This window comes from Lithobates pipiens, unplaced genomic scaffold, assembly GCF_037356315.1.
Source record: "Lithobates pipiens isolate NorthernLeopardFrog02 unplaced genomic scaffold, aLitPip1_a1.2 Scaffold_23, whole genome shotgun sequence".
NCBI classification, from domain to species: Eukaryota; Metazoa; Chordata; class Amphibia; order Anura; family Ranidae; genus Lithobates; species Lithobates pipiens.
The window spans coordinates 292,372,833-292,391,356 of NW_027507785.1; the positions used below are offsets into that span (position 1 = coordinate 292,372,833).

The following is an 18,524-nucleotide window of genomic DNA, read 5'->3' on the forward strand; positions in this document are numbered from 1 at the left end:
GTCTGGCTGCATCCATTATAACTGTGGTAGGCAGCTGAAGCTGTTGCCTGTTCACTTCCTGGATTTACACAAACACACAGGCACACCTCCAGCTCTGCAGCTCTTGTTGATCCTCTTATGATTCACCCCCCCCTTCCTGGCAAACTTTCAGGAGAGTTAGGGCCGGTTCACACTGCAGGCGAGGCGAGGCGACTCCGACTTGCCTCGCCGCGACCTGCCGCGGCCTCAGCGGCGACTTGCAAATGACTTCTGTATAGAAGTCAATGCAAGTCGCCCTGAGGTCGCCCAAAAGTAGTACAGGAACCTTTTTTCTGAGTCGGAGCGACTCGAGTCGCTCCTCTCAGAACGGTTCCATTGTACAGAACGGGGGCGACTTGCGAGAGCGAGGCGAGTCGTGTCGCCTCGCATCGCCCGCTGTGTGAACCGGCTCTTAGAGAGAGAGCTGTGCATGATGCCATAAACCTAGGATTTTTTTTTACAAACAAGAAACAGGAGGTGGGCTGTATAAGGTGTTTAACTGGCAGAAAACAAATGTTTTACTATCCAAAGATAAAACAACAAGGGAAGAAGATTTAATAGATGCAAAGATGAAAAAGATTACTGAAGTTCCACTTTAAACAATTGTCCCAATGTTTTGGTTTGCCAAAATGCAAATGTACTTTTTCTTTTTTCTGTTAAAAAAAACAAAACCTAATTGTACATACCATATACCAGTGGTGGCAAACCTTGACGCCCCCAGATGTTTTGGAACTACATTTCCCATGATGCTCAACTACACTGCAGAGTGCATGAGCATCATGGGAAATGTAGTTTCAAAACATCTGGGGTGCCAAGGTTCACCATCACTGCACTATACAGTATTATGCCTGCTGAGAGGCCCATTAAAGTTGTTGTAAACCCTTACAGACCACTTTGACCTACAGATAAGCCTAGATTAAGGCTTACCGGTAGGTCCAAGAAATATCTCCTAAACCTACACAGTTTAGGAGATATTTGCAAAGAGACAGGCACCTTTGTCTAGGGCGCATGCGCCATAGATAGCGCCATGCAGGCGCACTGAGCATGCCGCTGCTAACGGCGATATGCCGTTAGTAGCGGCTCCTATGCGCATGTGTGGGATTGACGTCATCGCGGCTCCGGCCAATCACAGCGCAGGAACCATGATGCCCGGAAAGAAAATGGACTCTGTGGAAGAGGGGACAGCGGTGACATCGCTGGGTCCTGTGTCAGGTAAGTGACACATAATGGGCTACTATGCATAGTAGCCCATTATGCTTTACTTTTGCAGGGAAACAAAGAGGGTTTACTTCCTCTTTAATTAATAGTCATAATGAGTTCACCAGGGAAGTATAGTTGGGTTAGGTAATAATCTGTTTGAAGCTTCTCACTTCCATCCAGCATGAATGTACCTCACACAGACAAGATTGTTTCACCTTTAGCAGGGCCAGACGTACCATTGGGCTTGACTGGGCTCAAGCTCAAGCCCATGGGCCCCGCCCAATAGGGGGCCCTGCCGAGATACATAGACGAGTGTACTCTCCTTGGCTCACAGTCACGCCCAGTCCCACCCTATGATGGACATAGCACAGGGACTGGGCGTGACTGTGAGCCGAGACGAGTACACTCGTCTACTCTCGGCTCCGCTCAGGACTGCGAGAGGACCCGAGAGCCGCCGAGAGGACCTGAGAGCGGCACCATTTTTAAACTTCAAGACTACAATGACAAGGCTGCAAATGACAAGGCTGCAAATGACACTGGCAAGGCTGCAGATGGATGGGCAAGGCTGCAGATGGATGGGCAAGGCTGCAGATGGACACTGACAAGGCTGCATTGATGGGTATTTAAATTTAAGTTTTTTCCTTAAACTTCCCTCCTAAAAGTTTTTTTCCTTAAAATTCCCTCCTAAACTTGGGGTGCGTGTTATACGCCGATAAATACGGTAATGTACAGAAGTCAGGGCCCGAAAGTGACTCAAGCCCAGGGGCCCCCACCACCCTAAGTCCTGCCCTGACCTTTAGCCTAGGCTCACACTATTGCAAATTAGTTGTTGGGTCCCCATGCCCAATTCGCAATAGCAGGAGATTTTGAGTGTCTCTCTATGGAGCCGCTTCACATATCTCTGCTGTGGCCCTTTGCGTCTTTTGGTCCGTTCTGGCTGAAATCGGACCTGAAACGGTGAAGATGGTGTGAACCCAGCCTTAAAGAAAAAAAACAAAAAACAGATAGCTTATTATGACAGCGTTTGAATTGATTGGATTTCTTGTTAGGTCCATTTGCTGTCTTACTATGACCCTTTCTGACTGACCATTTAAATAAAATCTATGATGACGCTATTCAAGTTTACTTTAAGGGATATGTGAACCATCACCTTGTAAAACAACCCATTCAGTTTAAAATAGAAATGAAAGGCAAAACATTTGTGCATGCATAAAAAAAAAAAAAAAAAAAAAAAGAAAGAACAACATTATAAATACCTTATTTTCCCTTTTTTATAAGTGATCATATCCCCTCTCTTCTCACCTCCAGCTGACCAGAACACCAGTTGTGAAATAACCAACTTTAGCAAGGAACCCTTTTTGAGTTAGAATCTTTCAGGGTTGTTCAAGCTTTTAAAAAGAGGAAGTAAAGGCTATTTAAAAAAAAAAAAAAAAAAATGCAATCTGCAAGGCAAAGACATAATGAGCTAGTATGCATAGCATACTAACTCATTATGAATAACTTACCTGAGAACGAAGCCCCCGAAGCGGTCCTCCATCTTCGCCGCTGCCATGTATCCCGGAGTGACTTCGGGGTCTCGCTGCTCCGGCGCTGTGATTAGTCAGAACCGCGATGACATCACTCCCGTGCATGCGCATGGGAGCCAACACGAGCGGCATATCGCAGTGATCTGCGGCCTGCTCAGTGTGCCTGCGCACCACTGTCTTCGGTGCATGCACCATAGGCAGCGGTGCCTGTCTTTTTGCAAGTATCTCCTAAACCGTATAGGTTTAGGAGATATTTCTTGGACCTACAGGTAAGCCTTAATCTAGGCTTACCTGTAGGTCAAAGTGGTTTGTAAGGGTTTACAGCCACTTTAAGAACAAATCTGTCCCAAATTATGGCAGAAAATCTTAGCATTTTTTTTTTTGACGTTACAAAGTCAGCCTGCTTAAAAAATCCATCTAGTTCAACCAATAAAAGAAAAAAAAAAAGAAAAAATATGAAGAAATTATACATGCCTATATACATAAATCCTATACCTACAGTTGATCCAGAACAGTGGTCCCCAAACTGCGGCCCAGGGGCCACATGTGGCCCTATTGCTTGCCTTTATCAGGTCTTTGAGACAATATTCCACCCACTGACACAAGGCATAATTCATGTCACTGACTCCAACAATAGGGTACTATTCCTACCACTGACCCCAGCAATGGGGTACTATTTCTCCCACTGACACCAATAATGGGGCTCTATTGCTCCCACTGACACCAACTGCAGAGCCCTATTCTTTTCACTGACACCAATGATGGGGCACCATTCTTTCCCCTGATAACAACAATGGGGCATTATTCCTCCCAAAGACACCAATGATGGGGCACTATTTCTTCCCCTAATTCCCAACAATGGGGCCATATTCCTCCCACTGATACCAATATTTGGGCATTCTTTACTCTTATTGATGCCAGGACATTTTCTACCCCCACTGGCCACAGTCTGGCCCCTTCATAGTTTGAAGGACAGTAAACTGTTCCTTTGTTCAGAAAGTTTGGAGACCCTTGATCCAGAGGAAAGCAAAAAACCCCAGCAAAGCATGATCCAATTCGACCCAGCAGAGGAACAAATTCCTTCCTAATCCCCCGAGAGGCAATTGTATATTCCCTGGATCAACTTTACCGATAAATGCCAGAACCCAGTAATATTATGTACATTTAGGAAACAATCCAGGCCTTTTTTTTTAAGCAATCTACTGAGCTGGCCAGAACCACCTCCAGAGGAAGTCTATTCCACATTTTCACAGCTCTTACTTTGAAGAAACCTTTCTGTATTTGAAGATGAAATCTCTTTTTCTCTAGACGTAAAGAGTGCCCACTTGTCCTCCGTTATGACCTTAACCAATTTACGTCCGCCGGCCGTCAAATGATGGCTGGGGGGCGCGGCTTTCATTCTATGATGTCCCACCAGAATGACCACCCTCGCTGCCCGTGGGGGCGCACATTGCGGCAATCAGTGGTGCGGTGTGTCAGACTGACACACCACTACACTGATCTCAGTAAAGAGCCTCTGACGGAGGATCTTTACCATGTGATCAGCCGTGTCCAATCATGGCTGATCACGATGTAAACAGGAGGAGCTGTTAATCGGCTTTTCCTCAATCGCGTCTGACAGATGCGAGTAGAGGAGAGCCGATCAGCTGCTCTCCTGATAGGGGGGGTCTGTGCTGATTGTTTATCAGAGCAGCCCCCCCTCAGATGCCCACCCAGGACCACCAAGATACCGTCAGGACCACCAGGAATGCCACCCTAGACCACCAGGGAAGTGCCAATTAGTGACAAGGTAGCTGCCAATCAGTACCCCTCACCAATGCCTGCCAGTGACATTACTGATGCCTATCAATGCCATCTATCAGTGCTGCATATCACTGCCGCCTATCAGTGCCCAGCAGTGCCGCCTAACAATGCCATGCATAAGTACCCATCAGTGCAGCCTTTCAGTGCCTATAGGTGTCACCTATCAGTGCCCACCAGTGCCACCCATGAATGCCGCATATCAGTGCCACCCATCAGTGCTGCCTACCAGTGCCACCTCATTGGTTATCAGCACCCATCAGTGAAGGAGAAAACTTACTTATTTACAACATTTTATAACACAAACAAAAGAAAACTTTTTTTTTCTTCAAAATTTTGGGTCTTTTTTTATTTATTTAGCAAAAACCAAAAACAAAACAAAAAGGTCCATGAAAAATATCTCCTAAACCTACACGGTTTAGGATATATTTGCCGAAAGACAGGCATCGCTGTCAGCGGCGCGCAGGTGCACTGAGCGCGCCGCTGTCAACGGCGATATGCCACGAGTGGCGGCTCCCGTGCGCATGCACGAGAGTGACGTCATCGCGGCTTCGCCAAATGACAGCGGCGGAGCAGCGAGACCCACCGAGAAGATGGATGCTCCAGACACAAGGGGACATCGGTGACTTCGCTGGCTCCTGTGTCAGGTCAGTGACACATAATGGACTACTATGTGATGCATAATAGTCCATTATGCTTTACCTTTGCAGGGAATCAAAGAGGAAGTAAACCCAGGTTTACTTCCTCTTTAATCTCCCCTTCTCAAGAGAGAATAAATGGAGTTCCTCAAATTTTTTCTCATAGAGATGAGACCCCCCCCCATGACTTCGGCAGGATGAAAGCGGTTTTTCAACCAAGCTTTTATTGTCACACAGCAGTGAGTTTTCTATTTATTGTTATGGAGCCCTCACAAGGGGTTACATTACACCACTTTTCTGGACCTACACCCTGTAGAGCAGCCTTTCTCATCTAGGGTTCCTCCAGAGGCTGTCAGAGGTTCCTTGGGATTTGGAAATGTGCAATTTCGGCATCTCAGATAAGTAACTGCTGACAACAACATTCTTTTTGGCCATCTGTAAGATGAGGATTCTGCTCAATGACCACAAATGTAAGGAGAATTTCTCCCTCTGACCATCCAACTAATAATCAGTGGAAACCCTAACATGCCTCCAAAGGCTGCTAAGGGGTTCCTTGAGCAATGAGAAATGTCTGCCTTTCAGATAGGTAACTGTTGACACTAATTTTTTTTTTTTAGCTGTCTTTTTAACGAGGGGATGTGTAAGCAATGTTCTTCCCACTGACCATCGCCTTAAAGCGGGAGTCCACCGGGACTCCGCGTTTTTTTTTTTTTTTTTTTAAAGCCAGCAGCTACAAATACTGCAGCTGCTGACTTTTAAAATAGTGACACTTACCTGTCCAGCGCGCCCGCGATGGCGGCACCCGAAGCCGATCTCTAGGTCGCCTGTCGGGTCCTGCCGCCGCCATCTTGGGTATGGGAATCAGGAAATGGAGCCTTTCGGCTTCATTTCCCGGTTCCCTACTGCGCATGCGCGAATCGCGCTGCGCAATAAGGACGGTCCCCGCTGCCTCTGGGATCTGTGTGTTTCCCAGCAGGCAGCGGGGCACTTGCGGGAAGGGGCGGGCACTTGCGGAAAGGGGCATAAGTTACGCCCCTTTCCGCAGAGAGCTATCCCGGAAGTGGGTGCAGTTACCTGGATTATCCAGGTAACTGCACCCCCCTCCCCCCTGAAAGGTGCCGATTGTGGCACCGGAGGGGGGGAGGGTTCCGATGAGCGGAAGGTCCACTTTAGGGTGGACCTCCGCTTTAATGTACCATGAGCTGTAGATATATTAATTATTAGCAGGGGTCCTAAGAAAACAGAAAGCTTCTTAACCACTACAATACAGGGCACTTTCACCCCCTTCCTTCCCAGCCCAATTTTCAGCTTTCATCGCTCTAGCGCTTTCAGTGACAATTGCGCGGTCATGCTACACTGTACCCAAATGAAATTGTTATCATTTTGTTCGCACAAATAGAGCTTTATTTTGCTGCTATTTATTCACGACTCCGTTTTTTATTTTTTGCGATATAAGCGCAAAAAAAGCGGAAATTTGGAAAAAAAACAATATTTTCTTTTTTCTTTTTGAAAAGAAATTCAATAAAATCAAATTTTGTCATAAATTTAAGGCAAAATGTATTCTGCTACATGTTTTTGGTAAAAAAAAATTCTGTTAAGTGTATAATAATTGGTTTGTGTGATCAGGGACATATGTACGCAAATGATCATGTACATATGTGTGCAGGTGATCACGTACATATGTGTGCAGATAATCATTGGGACATGTGATTTTAGTGGGACATATGTGGGGGACATGTTTTTATTATTAGGGACATGTGTTTTTATTATTTGGGGACATGTATGTTTTGGGGACATATGTGGGGACTGTGTTTGTACTGTGTGGTGTGTTGTGTGTTGACACTAGACTGATGATCAGTGAGTAAAAAGCTGTAAAAAACAGCTCATACTCACTGATCATCAGCCGGCTGCAGCGTTCTGCTCTCCTCTCCTCAGCGATGACTTCCGTGTGAGGAGAGGAGAGCCGATTGCCTAGCAACCGGCTGTTTGTTTACATCACATGACGGCCGTGATTGGACACGGCCGTCATGTGATCAGGAGGGCCAATCACAGAGCCCTCCTGCCGATCTGAGATGTGCCGTGTCTGGGTGACATGAGCACATCGGGATCGCGCCGCTGCGCGGGCACGCGCGCGCGCGATCCCGCTACTTCTGAAGGACGTTCCCGAACGTCCTATCAGGAGTAGACGGCCGTATATATGCATTGGCCGGGTGGGAAGTGGTTAAAGTGGTTGTAAACCCTTACAACACACTTTGACCTACAGGTAAGCCTAGATTAATACACGGTTTAGGAGATATTTGCCGAAAGACAGGCACCCTTTTCTACGGCGCATGCGCCGTAGACAGCGGTGCGCAGGCGCACTGAGCGCGCCACGGTCAACAGCGATATGTCGCGAGCGGCAGCTCCTGTGCACATGCGTGGGAGTGACATCATCGCGGCTTCGCCGAATGACAGCGGCGGAGCGGCGAGACCCACCGAGAAGATGGATGTGCCGGACTACAGGGGAAAGCGGTGACTTCGCTGGCTCCTGTGTCAGGTAAGTGACACATAATGGACTACTATGCGATGCATAGTAGTCCATTATGCTTTATCTTTGCAGGGAATGAAAGAGGAAGTAAACTCATCAGGGTTTACTTCCTCTTTAAAGGGTTCCTCCATGTTAAAAAGGTTGAGAAAGGCAGCTGTAGAGGATTCTTCATAGACACATACAGAAGACTCTTAGACCAGCGACAACAATAGCTTAGATGGAATACTGAACCTGGCCCGCCATGACCATGCCACAGCTGGGGGACAATCCCTACTGTGGGAACCTTATTAGTGGGGGAAAGTGTCTTTCTTCTCACACAATGGAGAATTCCACTTTGGGAAAAGTTGCTCTGCTCCATGAATTGATTTAGCCCACCAAAAAGCTTGCTGTTATTACGGTGAATATCAGATGTTATTATGTGTATTTTCTGGTTCCTCTGGAGAGTTTATGTAGGCTGTAAGCTGTCGTGGGCTGGGTGTTTATGTTTTGTCACATCCTGCTCATCTATCTTCGCTCGTGCTGGGACTTGCAGGGAGCTTTTCCACCTTTCTTCATCACAGTAATTATACAAAAGACCCGAAACTGGAAAAACTCCCTTTTCATGAGCACCTTTGAAACTGCTGTGTAGATGAAAGGAGAGATGGTTTTGATTAGCTGGATCAATGTAAGGCTTTTCAGTTGTTGGAAGCAGCGTGACTGTCCTTCTAACATAAAAGAGAACCTAATAACTGTCTGGGAATAGCTATTAACCTGTTCCTTGCTGATCGTAATAGTTAAAAGAAAAACTTTGGTTTGACTGAGGCGTCACGCACACTGAACATCTTTGGCGCTGCTCTTAGGGGCGTCTGTTTTTTTTCCTGCTTTTAAACGCACCTCCATGTTAGCATATGTGTCCATGCACACATAGGTGTTTACCACTTGCAAACCCCGTTGCCGGCTAGTTCTGGGAGGCCATCATATCTCCCGTGATCGTGCCCGCTGCTGGGTGCGGGTGGTGCGCTCTGTGATCACAGGGTCCTGTTGATCACAGACTGAGGTAAAGAGCCAATCAGCGGCTCTTTACCATGTGATCAGCTGTGTTCAATCACAGGTGATCACAGATGTAAACAGAAGACCGTTATCGGCACTCCTTTCCTCATGCTGACAGCTTGAGAAGAAGAGAGCCGATAACCAACTTGTGTAAAGCCCCATACACACTATCAGTTTTTCTGCTGAGTTTTTCCTTCAGGTTTACCAAAACCATGTAGTACAAGGGCCTGCCTGATTGCATATAAATTGAAACTCCTAAGGCTTGCCCTCATATTATATGGTTTTGGTAAATCTGAAGGAAAGACTCAGCAGAAAAACTGATAGTGTGTGTGGGGCTTTAAAGGGACATGTACATTGATAATCAGTGCTCTGATTATAAGTGCAGTCCCAACAGTGCCCACCAGTGCATGCCAATCTGTGCCCAGTGCTGCCTCATCAGTGCCCATCAATGCCCATCAGCAGGGCTGGGACAAGGGGTGGGCAGGAGGGACGGCTGCCCCTGCCGCAATGGTTTATTGCAGGGGTAGGGGACACCCTGACCCTAACCCTAAGGGAAAGGGGGGTGCAGTTTGGCATCTTTGCCCTGGGCGCTGGATGACCTTGTCCCAGCACTGCCCATCAGTGCAGCCTATCAGTACCTATCAGTGCAGCCTCATCAGCATACATCAGTGAAGAAGAAAAGCTACCTGTTTGCAAAATTTCATAACAAACTAAAAAAAAAAAATCTCAACATTTTTGGTCTTTATTTGTTTTTTTAGCAAAAAATAAAAACCCAGGGGTGATTAAATACCACCAAATGAAAGCTCTATTTGTGTGGAAAAAAAAATGATAAAAATTTCATATGGGTACAGTGTTGCATGACCACACAATTGTCATTCAAAATGCGACAGTGCTGAAAGCTGAAAATTGGCCTGGGCAGGAAGGGGGTAAAAGTGCCCAGTAGGCAAGTGGTTAAAGGCAGACGAGAAAACCCACTGTAAGTGCATCCAGGAGCAGCTGTGTTTTAGTAGACGTGTGTTTCCACATCTAAACAGGGGTTAAGGCTTGAGTGCTTGAATTTCAATGGTCAGAATAAATTATTGTTCCGGCCAATTAAATGAATTAATGCCGAAGAGCTTGAAGCACCTAAACATATTACATGCGATTAATAGCATCAAATGTTTTTTTCTTCCAAAACACCATTGCCAGGAGGAAAGGCGTCTAGGAGAGATAGTAGAAATGTCCAGTGTGCATGAGACGTAAAATATATACCATGCTTTGTCCACTTGGAGTCCAAGCAACAGGTTTCACTCTAATGGCAGTCCTACTGGGGACATATAATCATATAAGCAACCTTCCCATCACTGCACCACAGCTCTGTTCAGCCACCAGGAGGAAAGAAAATGCACCGTACTTTTGGGTATGGGGGATCACGGACTAAAGCTGGCCATACACCAGTAGAATTTTGTTCAACCATTTTTACAAAAAGTCAGAAAAATTGCTTGTCAGAGCATTGAATAGAAAATAAAAAACAATTACTAAAAAATCTTGTATGAAAAATGTTGTTTGGTTGCAATGTGTCATGGTTATACAGTTATCTTCCTCTGGTTGCTTACCTCCCCTCATGTCTTCTGACTAAGAGGCCAGCCACTTCCACCTGGTGGTTTTTATAACCTCTCCCCTAAGCATGGCTCCACCCCAGGCCCTATCAGGGAACCCTATATTAACCTGTGCACTGCAAGCCAACAAGGCTGATCAACCATTGTGTATTTGGCGTCCTGGTTCCTGCTTGCCGTGTGCTCTTTCGTTTGTCTCTGTTACCGACCTTGGCGTGTTCTCAACGATTCCTGTTTGCTTGTGACCTTGACCTTTTGGCATGTCCTTGACCATCCCTGTCTGCTTGTGACCCTGAACCTTTGGCGTGTACTCTGTTGTTCCTGTCTGCTAGTTGCCCTGACCTCTGCCTTATCCCCTTACTATTCTTGTTGTTCCAGCCTGCTGCTTCCTTCTCCTGTAGTCTACTGTGAGTGTGAGCTGTGAGACCCTAGGGGCCGTGACCTGGAGTCAGACTGCAGCCAAGTCCATCCTCACCACTGGAGGCTCTAGTGAACACCTGCTGGTTCTTAGACTCCGCGCCCTGGGGAATCTATGCTCTAGCTCCTACTGAGATCTGTGTTAGTGATCCAGTAGACCTGTGTCCTGAATCTCCCTGGGTACAATCCGCAGCAGTCAGTCCTAAGGTCCACAACCTTGCGGTGTACTTCCGACTCCTACAGAGTGCATCTGTCACCTGGTCTCAGGTGACCTGACACAATGATCATGATTTAAATTCTACATAATATTTCCTAAACAAAAAAACAAATTTACAGTTAGAATTTTGTTTGCTAAAATTTTTCCAGCCTTCTTCAAATTTACTCCAGCCATCGTCTCCGGCACCGATACAAGTACTTGGGCAAATACTCGAAATCGACACCGATACTGATACTAGTATCGGTATCGGTGCAACCCTAGTACATACCTACTGTATATTAGTCTAAGCTGGACTGTGGTCATGTAAAAATTTGACATCGCTAACTTCAACATTAACTGCAGAGGAGAAATGATGGGTCTCCACGTTGACTTCCAACCTGGCAGGCTCTATCCCTTCCCCATTTTATCCAAAAGTAAACATTTTTCTTGAGTTGGGTTTTGTTGAAGTTAACAGTTTGTTGTAGTATGTAATTTTGCTTTGCTTTTATTGACTGTGAAACCTCTGACTTTGTACTTGCAGGTGCATTTGTAATTTGCTGGACTCCAGGGATGGTGGTCCTGCTGTTGGATGGCCTCAACTGCACCCAATGTGGACTTCAGCAGGTGAAAAGGTGGTTTCTTCTGCTCGCCCTGACAAACTCTGTCATAAACCCCATTATCTACTCATACAAGGATGAGGAGATGTGGAGGACATTTAAAGGAATAATGCGTTGCAGCTTTTACAGGGGAAACCGGCGCAGCTCGCGGTTTCCCTCTACTGTGAACAGCACGCGGAGCAACGACACGACTACCAGCCATTACCTGGAGGAAATCGGCAGCCAGTCGCCGACAGTAAATGCCAAGTGACCCTAAGAGAATGAATGCAATGATGCACACTGACTAAGGCTCAGTTCACATCTAGGTGTTGCTATTTAACAGGCGTTTTTTTTGCAGCGTATTGTACAGGCGTTTTGAAGTTCAAAAGGTCTCCAATGTAAAAAAAAAAATTAAAACACCTGTAATCTGCAACAAAAAAAAGCTCATGTACTTTTTTGAGCAACGAGCATTTTGCTTTAGGCAACAGAACACTCATATGTGAACAAGGGCCATTGAAATGAATGGGATTAGTCTTGTGGGGCGTTTTTAGAGCCGAGGCTTATGCCCCGTACACACGATCAGAATTTTGGTCGGAAAAAGCTCTGATGGTTTTTGCAACAAAAAAAAAAGCTCATGTACTTTTTTGAGCGACGGACATTTTGCTTTAAGCAACAGAACACTCATATGTGAACAAGGGCCATTGAAATGAATGGGATTAGTCTTCTTGGGCTTTTTTAGAGCCGAGGCTTATGCCCCATACACACGATCGGAATTTTGGTCTGAAAAAGCTCTGATGGTTTTCCCGATGGAATTCCCTCAAGCTGTCTCACATACACACGGTCACACCAAATTCTGACCGTCAAAAACGCGGTGACGTACAACACGTACAATGGGACTAGAAAAAGGAAGTTCAATAGCCAGTAGCCAATAGCTTCCGTCTCGTAGTTAAATCTGAGCACGTGTGACTTTTTGAGCATCAGAATTGCATACACACGAACGCATTTTCGGATAGGAACTTTTTCCGACTAAAAAATTGAGAACATGCTCTCAATCTTTTACTGGCCGAAAAGTCAAGCAAAAGTTCGATGGAGCATAAACACAATCGTGTTTTCCGACCAAAAGCTCTAATCGGTCTTTTGTTGGCCAAATTTCCGATCGTGTGTACGCGGCATTAGAGCAGAGAAACTCCCAAAAATGCCTAAGTATGAACAGAGCCTTAGAGGAAGTAAAAAAACTATACATATTTTATTCATGTCTATGTAAGGAATGCATTGAATAGAAGACTGGATGACATAACTGTATATAGACCTGTGGTATACTTTTTTATAAATATAAATTGTAAAATTGTAAAATGTAAATATACTAGTTTTTTTTTTTGTTTTTTTGTTTCTGGTTCAAGACATCCTCAGTCTCAACATACTAAATTATGTACTTATACACATGTCCACGGCCCTGTTGTATATACAATAATAAATGTTTGATGAAGATCTTATTTATTTTTCACATAAACAATCAGTAAGTAGACAAGTGTTTATAATTTATTTGATGATCTGATGCATTTAGGGAATTTTTCTGTTTTTATTTTGTCACTAAGGTCTTTGACTTCCCTGACTTTAGAGCAAAGCTCCACCCATCTCTGGGTGGAGCTTAGCGCCAAAGTCAAGGAAGTCAATAAGAGAACTGTTACTAGCTACTGACGCACTCATTGAAGTCAAGCCCTTAACCACTTGACCTTCGGAAGATTTACCCCCTTTCATGACCAGGCCATTTTTTGCGATATGGCACTGCATTACTTTAACTGACAATTGCGCAGTCGCGCGACGCTGTACCCAAATAAAATTGTTGTCCTTTTTTCCCCCACCAATAGAGTTTTCTTTTGGTGATATTTGATCTCCTCAGCGTTTTTTATTTTTTGCACTATAAACTTTTCAAAAAGACTGACAATTTTGAAAAAAATAAAATATTTTTTACTTTCTGCTATAAAGCATATCCAATAAAAAATTTGAAAAAAACAACTTTTTTCATCAATTTAGGCGAATATGTATTCTGTTACATATTTTTGGTGAAAAAATCCCAATAAGCGTATATTGATTGGTTTGCGCAAAAGTTATAGCATTTATGGGATAATGGGGCAAACTATGGGGCAAACTATGGGATATATTTATGGAATTTTTGTTTGTTTGTTTGTTATTTTTTACTAGTAATATCGGCGATCAGCATCTGACATTTCGGCGGGCAAATCGGACATTAAGTGACACTTTTTACACTTTACTTTTTGGAGACCAGTGACACCAATACAGTGATCAGTTCTAAAAATATGCACTGTCACTGTATTAACACTGGCTAAGAAGGGGTTAACTTCAGGGGCAATCAAATGGTTAACTGTGTGCCTAATATGTTTTCTCACTTTGAGGAAGGTGCTTTTACTATGGGGAGGCATTGATCTATGTTTCTGTTTTACAGGAATACAGGATCAATGCCTTCCCTACTGACAGAATGGCATGTTTGCTGTAGAGATGGGCTCAGGTGTGTTAGAAATCCCACATGCCCGATCCCACCAAGAAGCCGACACTGCGCACCGCTAATAACGGTTAGTGAGACATTTCCTGGTCCGCAGCTGCACACACTGCCTGTGATTATGTGAGATTTCGAACACACCCGAGCCCATCTCTAGTTTGCAAGTTTACATCGGCATTCTGGCTCTCTGCTTAACAATCATCAGGTACCGGCGGGCATTAAGTCCACGGTACCCGCAGATCAGCTACCGCTGTGTCTAATCACAGCAGGAGCGGGTCACCGGAGACGCGCATGCGTGCCCCAGAGCCAGAAGTGCAGGATCACGTACTAGGTACATGATCCTGCGCAGTAGAGCTGCCTTGTATGTACAGTATACGGTCAGCAATCGGTTAATGATAAAATGAAACCAAAGGGGCACATAAAAAGGCCTTTATGGCTAATCAAAGTGACAGTGTCTGTAAATAGTCCACTATCCCTCAGGCTTTTATACTTGCCAAGCCATGCTTTCTTTCCACTGCCCCACTGCAGCATCTCAACCTGTCTTCACTCACGTGGATAGGAGGTGAGAGGAGGAGGTGGATAGAGGTGAGAGGAGAAGAAGGAGGAAGAGGAGGTGGATAGGAGGTGAGAGGAGGAGGAGGTGGATAGGAGGTGAGAGAAGAATAAGGAGGAGGAGGAGGAGGATAGAGGGGAGCGGAGAAGGAGGAGGAGGAGGAGGAGGAGGTGGATAGGAGGTGAGAAAAGGAGGAGGAGGTGGATAAAGGTGAGAGGAGAAGGAGGAGGTGGATAAAGGTGAGAGGAGAAGGAGGAGGTGGATAAAGGTGAGAGGAGAAGGAGGAGGTGGATAAAGGTGAGAGGAGAAGGAGGAGGTGGATAGAGGTGAGAGGAGGAGAAGGATAGAAGTGAGATGAGAAGGAGGAGGTGTTCGATAGGAGGTGAGAGGAGAAGAATAGAGGTGAGATGAGAAGGAGGAGGAGGTGGATAGAGGTGAGATGAGGAGGAGATGGATAGAGATGAGAGGAGGAGGAGATGGATAGAGATGAGAGGAGGAGGAGATGGATAGAGATGAGAGGAGGAGGAGATGTATAGAGATGAGAGGAGGAGGAGATGTATAGAGATGAGAGGAGGAGGAGGTGGATAGAGGTGAGAGGAGGTGGATAGAGGTGAGAGGAGGAGGAGATGGATAGAGATGAGAGAAGAAGGAGGAGGAGGAGGTGGATAGCAGGTGAGAGGAGAAGGAGGATGTGGATAGGAGGTGAGAGGAGAAGGAGGCTAGAGGTGAGAGGAGGTGGAGGGCGGAGGAGGAGGCGCAGGAGGAGGAGGAGGGCGGAGGAGCAGGAGGAGGTGGTGAGAGGAGAAGGAGGAGGAAGGTGGATAGAGGTGAGAGGAGAAGGAGGATGGGGGAGAGGGAGGAGATGGATAGAGGAGGAGGAGGAGGTGGATAGGAGGTGAGAGGAGAAGGAGGAGGAAGGTGGAGGATGGAGGAGGAGGAGGAGGAGGAAGGTAGATGATATATGAAGATATTGGTTAAAACTTTTTTTTTTTTTTTGCAATACCTACCGGTTAACTGAAGAGAATGGTGATTTGAGAAAATCCACTATTTTTGAAAACGTTCAGAACCAAATTTTCTCTGCAATTAAACAAACAAAAAACACATTAATAAAACTTTAAAAAAAAATATTCCAGTACAAAGCAAATTAAAATGAAGGCCTCTTGAGCCCTTTAGGGAAAGAGAGCCTTGACTGATGGGGGCATGACCAGGGCAGGTCAAGGTGACGTTGTGAAGGGGGATGGGCTGGGCCTGAGCTTGGTAAAAGTGGTGCCCCAGGGGATTCTGGATCCTTCTGGAAGTGTGGTTGGCTGAGCTAATCACCCTCCTGCCCTATTTTTTTGTTGGTATGTCACAGCTTGCTGCAGTTTTCTTGTCCTTGCCAGCATAAAAAAGCTGTAATGGGGATATGCTCTTGATGGAAATGGGAGGCAGACGGCCTCTACAGCACTTATGGTAAGGACAGGCCCCTTCTTATCTCCTTCCCCTTTTTGGAATTATGTGCTCACAGTATAACTGTGACCGACACTGTTTGAAAGTATTCAGATGTTAAGTGTTGGATTTAATAAAGCTGTGGCTTTGCCCTTTCCAACTTAACAGTTGTGTGTTATTTAATGTGGTGAAGGGGCAAGGGATAAAAATCGGCCATACAGATATGTTACAGTTTATGGAACCTGGGCTCATTGCACCAGCAGTCAAGACTGACATACTTGAGCGAGACAAAAAAATAAATAAAATAAAAGCATCATTCACACTAACCAAAATAATATTTTAATCAAAACCAAATTTACAAAAAGAAAATTGCATTGGTATGACAGACAAAAACAAAAAAAAAAAATGTTTTTCAATGTCATACAACAAATCACACCACCCACTCCATATAACACCCTGGGCACTGAGATGTCTAAACTAAACAAAGATGTTATCAACACAATGGGGGTTATTTACGAAAGGTAAATCCACTTTGCACTGAAATTGCACTTGGAAGTGCAGTAGCTCTAAATCTAAGGGGTAGATCTGAAATGAGGGGAAGCTCTGCTGATTTTATCATCCAATCATGTGCAAGCTAAAATGCTGTTTTTTTATTTTCCTTGCATGTCCCCCTCGGATCTACAGCGACTTTACTTCCAAGTGCACTTGCAGTGCAAAGTGGATTTGCCTTTAGTAAGTAACCCCCATTGTGCTGCTTACTGAGAACAGTAATGCCGCATACACACGACCAGACTTTCCGGCAGAAAAGGCCCGACAGACTTTCAACTGAGTTACGACGGACTTCCGAACGAACGGACTTGCCCGCACACGAACAGACTAAAGTCCATTCAAAAGTCTGCTTGTTTTGAACGTGATGACGTACGACGGGACTATAAATAGTTCAATAGCCAGTAGCAAATAGATTCCCTTGCGTCATTTTTGGTCGGCCGGACTAGCATACAGACGAACGGTTTTCCCGATAGGAGTTGAGTCCATCAGACATGTTTGGAAACATGTTCTATTTCTTGGTCCGTCTGATTTTTTTTAAAGAAAAACGATCGGACTATCCCACACACAATCGAACTATCCGATGGAATGATTCCATCGGACACATTCTGCCGGAAAGTCCGGTCGTGTGTACATGGCATTCGGCCACTTTCACACTTGGGTGGGTGTTGGCGGTAAAGCAAGTTTTAGTGGCGTTTTAGTGGCGCTTTTCGGCTCCTGGCTTTTAATCCCGCTAGCGGCCGAAAATGGGTTAAAAGCACCCGCAAAGCACCACTGCCTGATGCACTTTGCAGGTGCTTTGGCAACACTGGCCATTGATTTCAATGGCAGGGGTAGTTTAAGAGCAATGTATACACCGCTTCCAAGCCGCCCCAAAGATCCTCTCCTGCAAGCACACTGCTGTAGAAGATTCAGTTTACAGGAACTTTTCAGGCGCTTTTTTTTTTGCGCAAAAACACCTGTAAAATGCCTCAGTGTGAAAGTGGCCTTACAGATGTCTGAAATACACAAACAGAAATGTAATGTTATCTAATGGATATATCCACCTGACAAACCACACAAAGGAAAGGCATTGGAACACACACAATGCACATACAGGAATGACATAGACAACTCTATAAGATCGCATAATGAGCACATTGCGCATGTCACATCACAATTAGAAATCTTACTTGGACTGTCTGAAATCCTCCTGGAGAATTAGGTATGAAAATGCAGTAATCCTGGTGTAAATCTGCTCAAAGATCGCCGCTATAGCCGCTGTGTACACCTCCTTCTCCTCAACTGGCTACTATGTATAGAAAAGAAATCATTCAGGCAACAAAGGGCTTCATTCCCTTTTTAAAAATGGAGCTTAGATCCGCCTTTGATCACGTAATTTCCTGTTTTGAAAGAACAGGATTCTAGTCTTCAGCCTGGGAAACGATGACACACATCTAGGAGCACAGGCGCCGCGGGATATGACGTAAATCGCCGCGGCCCGGATGTGGCAGATTAGAAGGGACCCCATGGCAACAATGCAGAAAGAGTAAGTAAAAAAAAAAAAAAAATGTTGCCCATATGTTGTTGTTCATGCTGAAAGCTGCTGATTTATGTAAAGATTAAATTATGGGTGGAACTCCGCTTTAAGCTGTCAAAGTGGCAGTTAAGGGTCCATGCACAGAAAAAATGCCAGAACTTCTGGCAGAAGAAAAATGCTCGTAATGGCTTGTATTGCACGAGAACTAACTCTGTTAGCCTATGTGTCAATGCACATTTGGACGTTTGGAGGCATATTTGCAGAGGAGTGTTTGTAGGCCGAGAAGAAAAAAACAAACATCACAAGCGCATTTTAAAAGGAGTTTTCACACAGAAAAACACTGGATGCTCACAAACACACACAAACATTTAGGAGTGTTCGGCTTTTTCCAGTTACATTGAAAAATAAGCAGAGGGGA

The 18,524-nt window shown here is 45.2% G+C and overlaps 1 protein-coding gene across 1 annotated transcript in view; it reads left to right on the forward strand.

Moving 5' to 3' along the window:
* The window catches only part of LPAR3 (lysophosphatidic acid receptor 3), a 63,664-nt gene extending 50,629 nt beyond the window's left edge, over positions 1-13,035 (forward strand). The window contains exon 3 of the mRNA XM_077450335.1: positions 11,488-13,035. Within this exon, the coding sequence (XP_077306461.1) occupies positions 11,488-11,813 (326 nt within the window). The 3' untranslated portion in view covers positions 11,814-13,035. The remainder of the gene's footprint in view (positions 1-11,487) is intronic.
* The last annotated feature ends 5,489 nt before the right edge of the window (positions 13,036-18,524 follow it).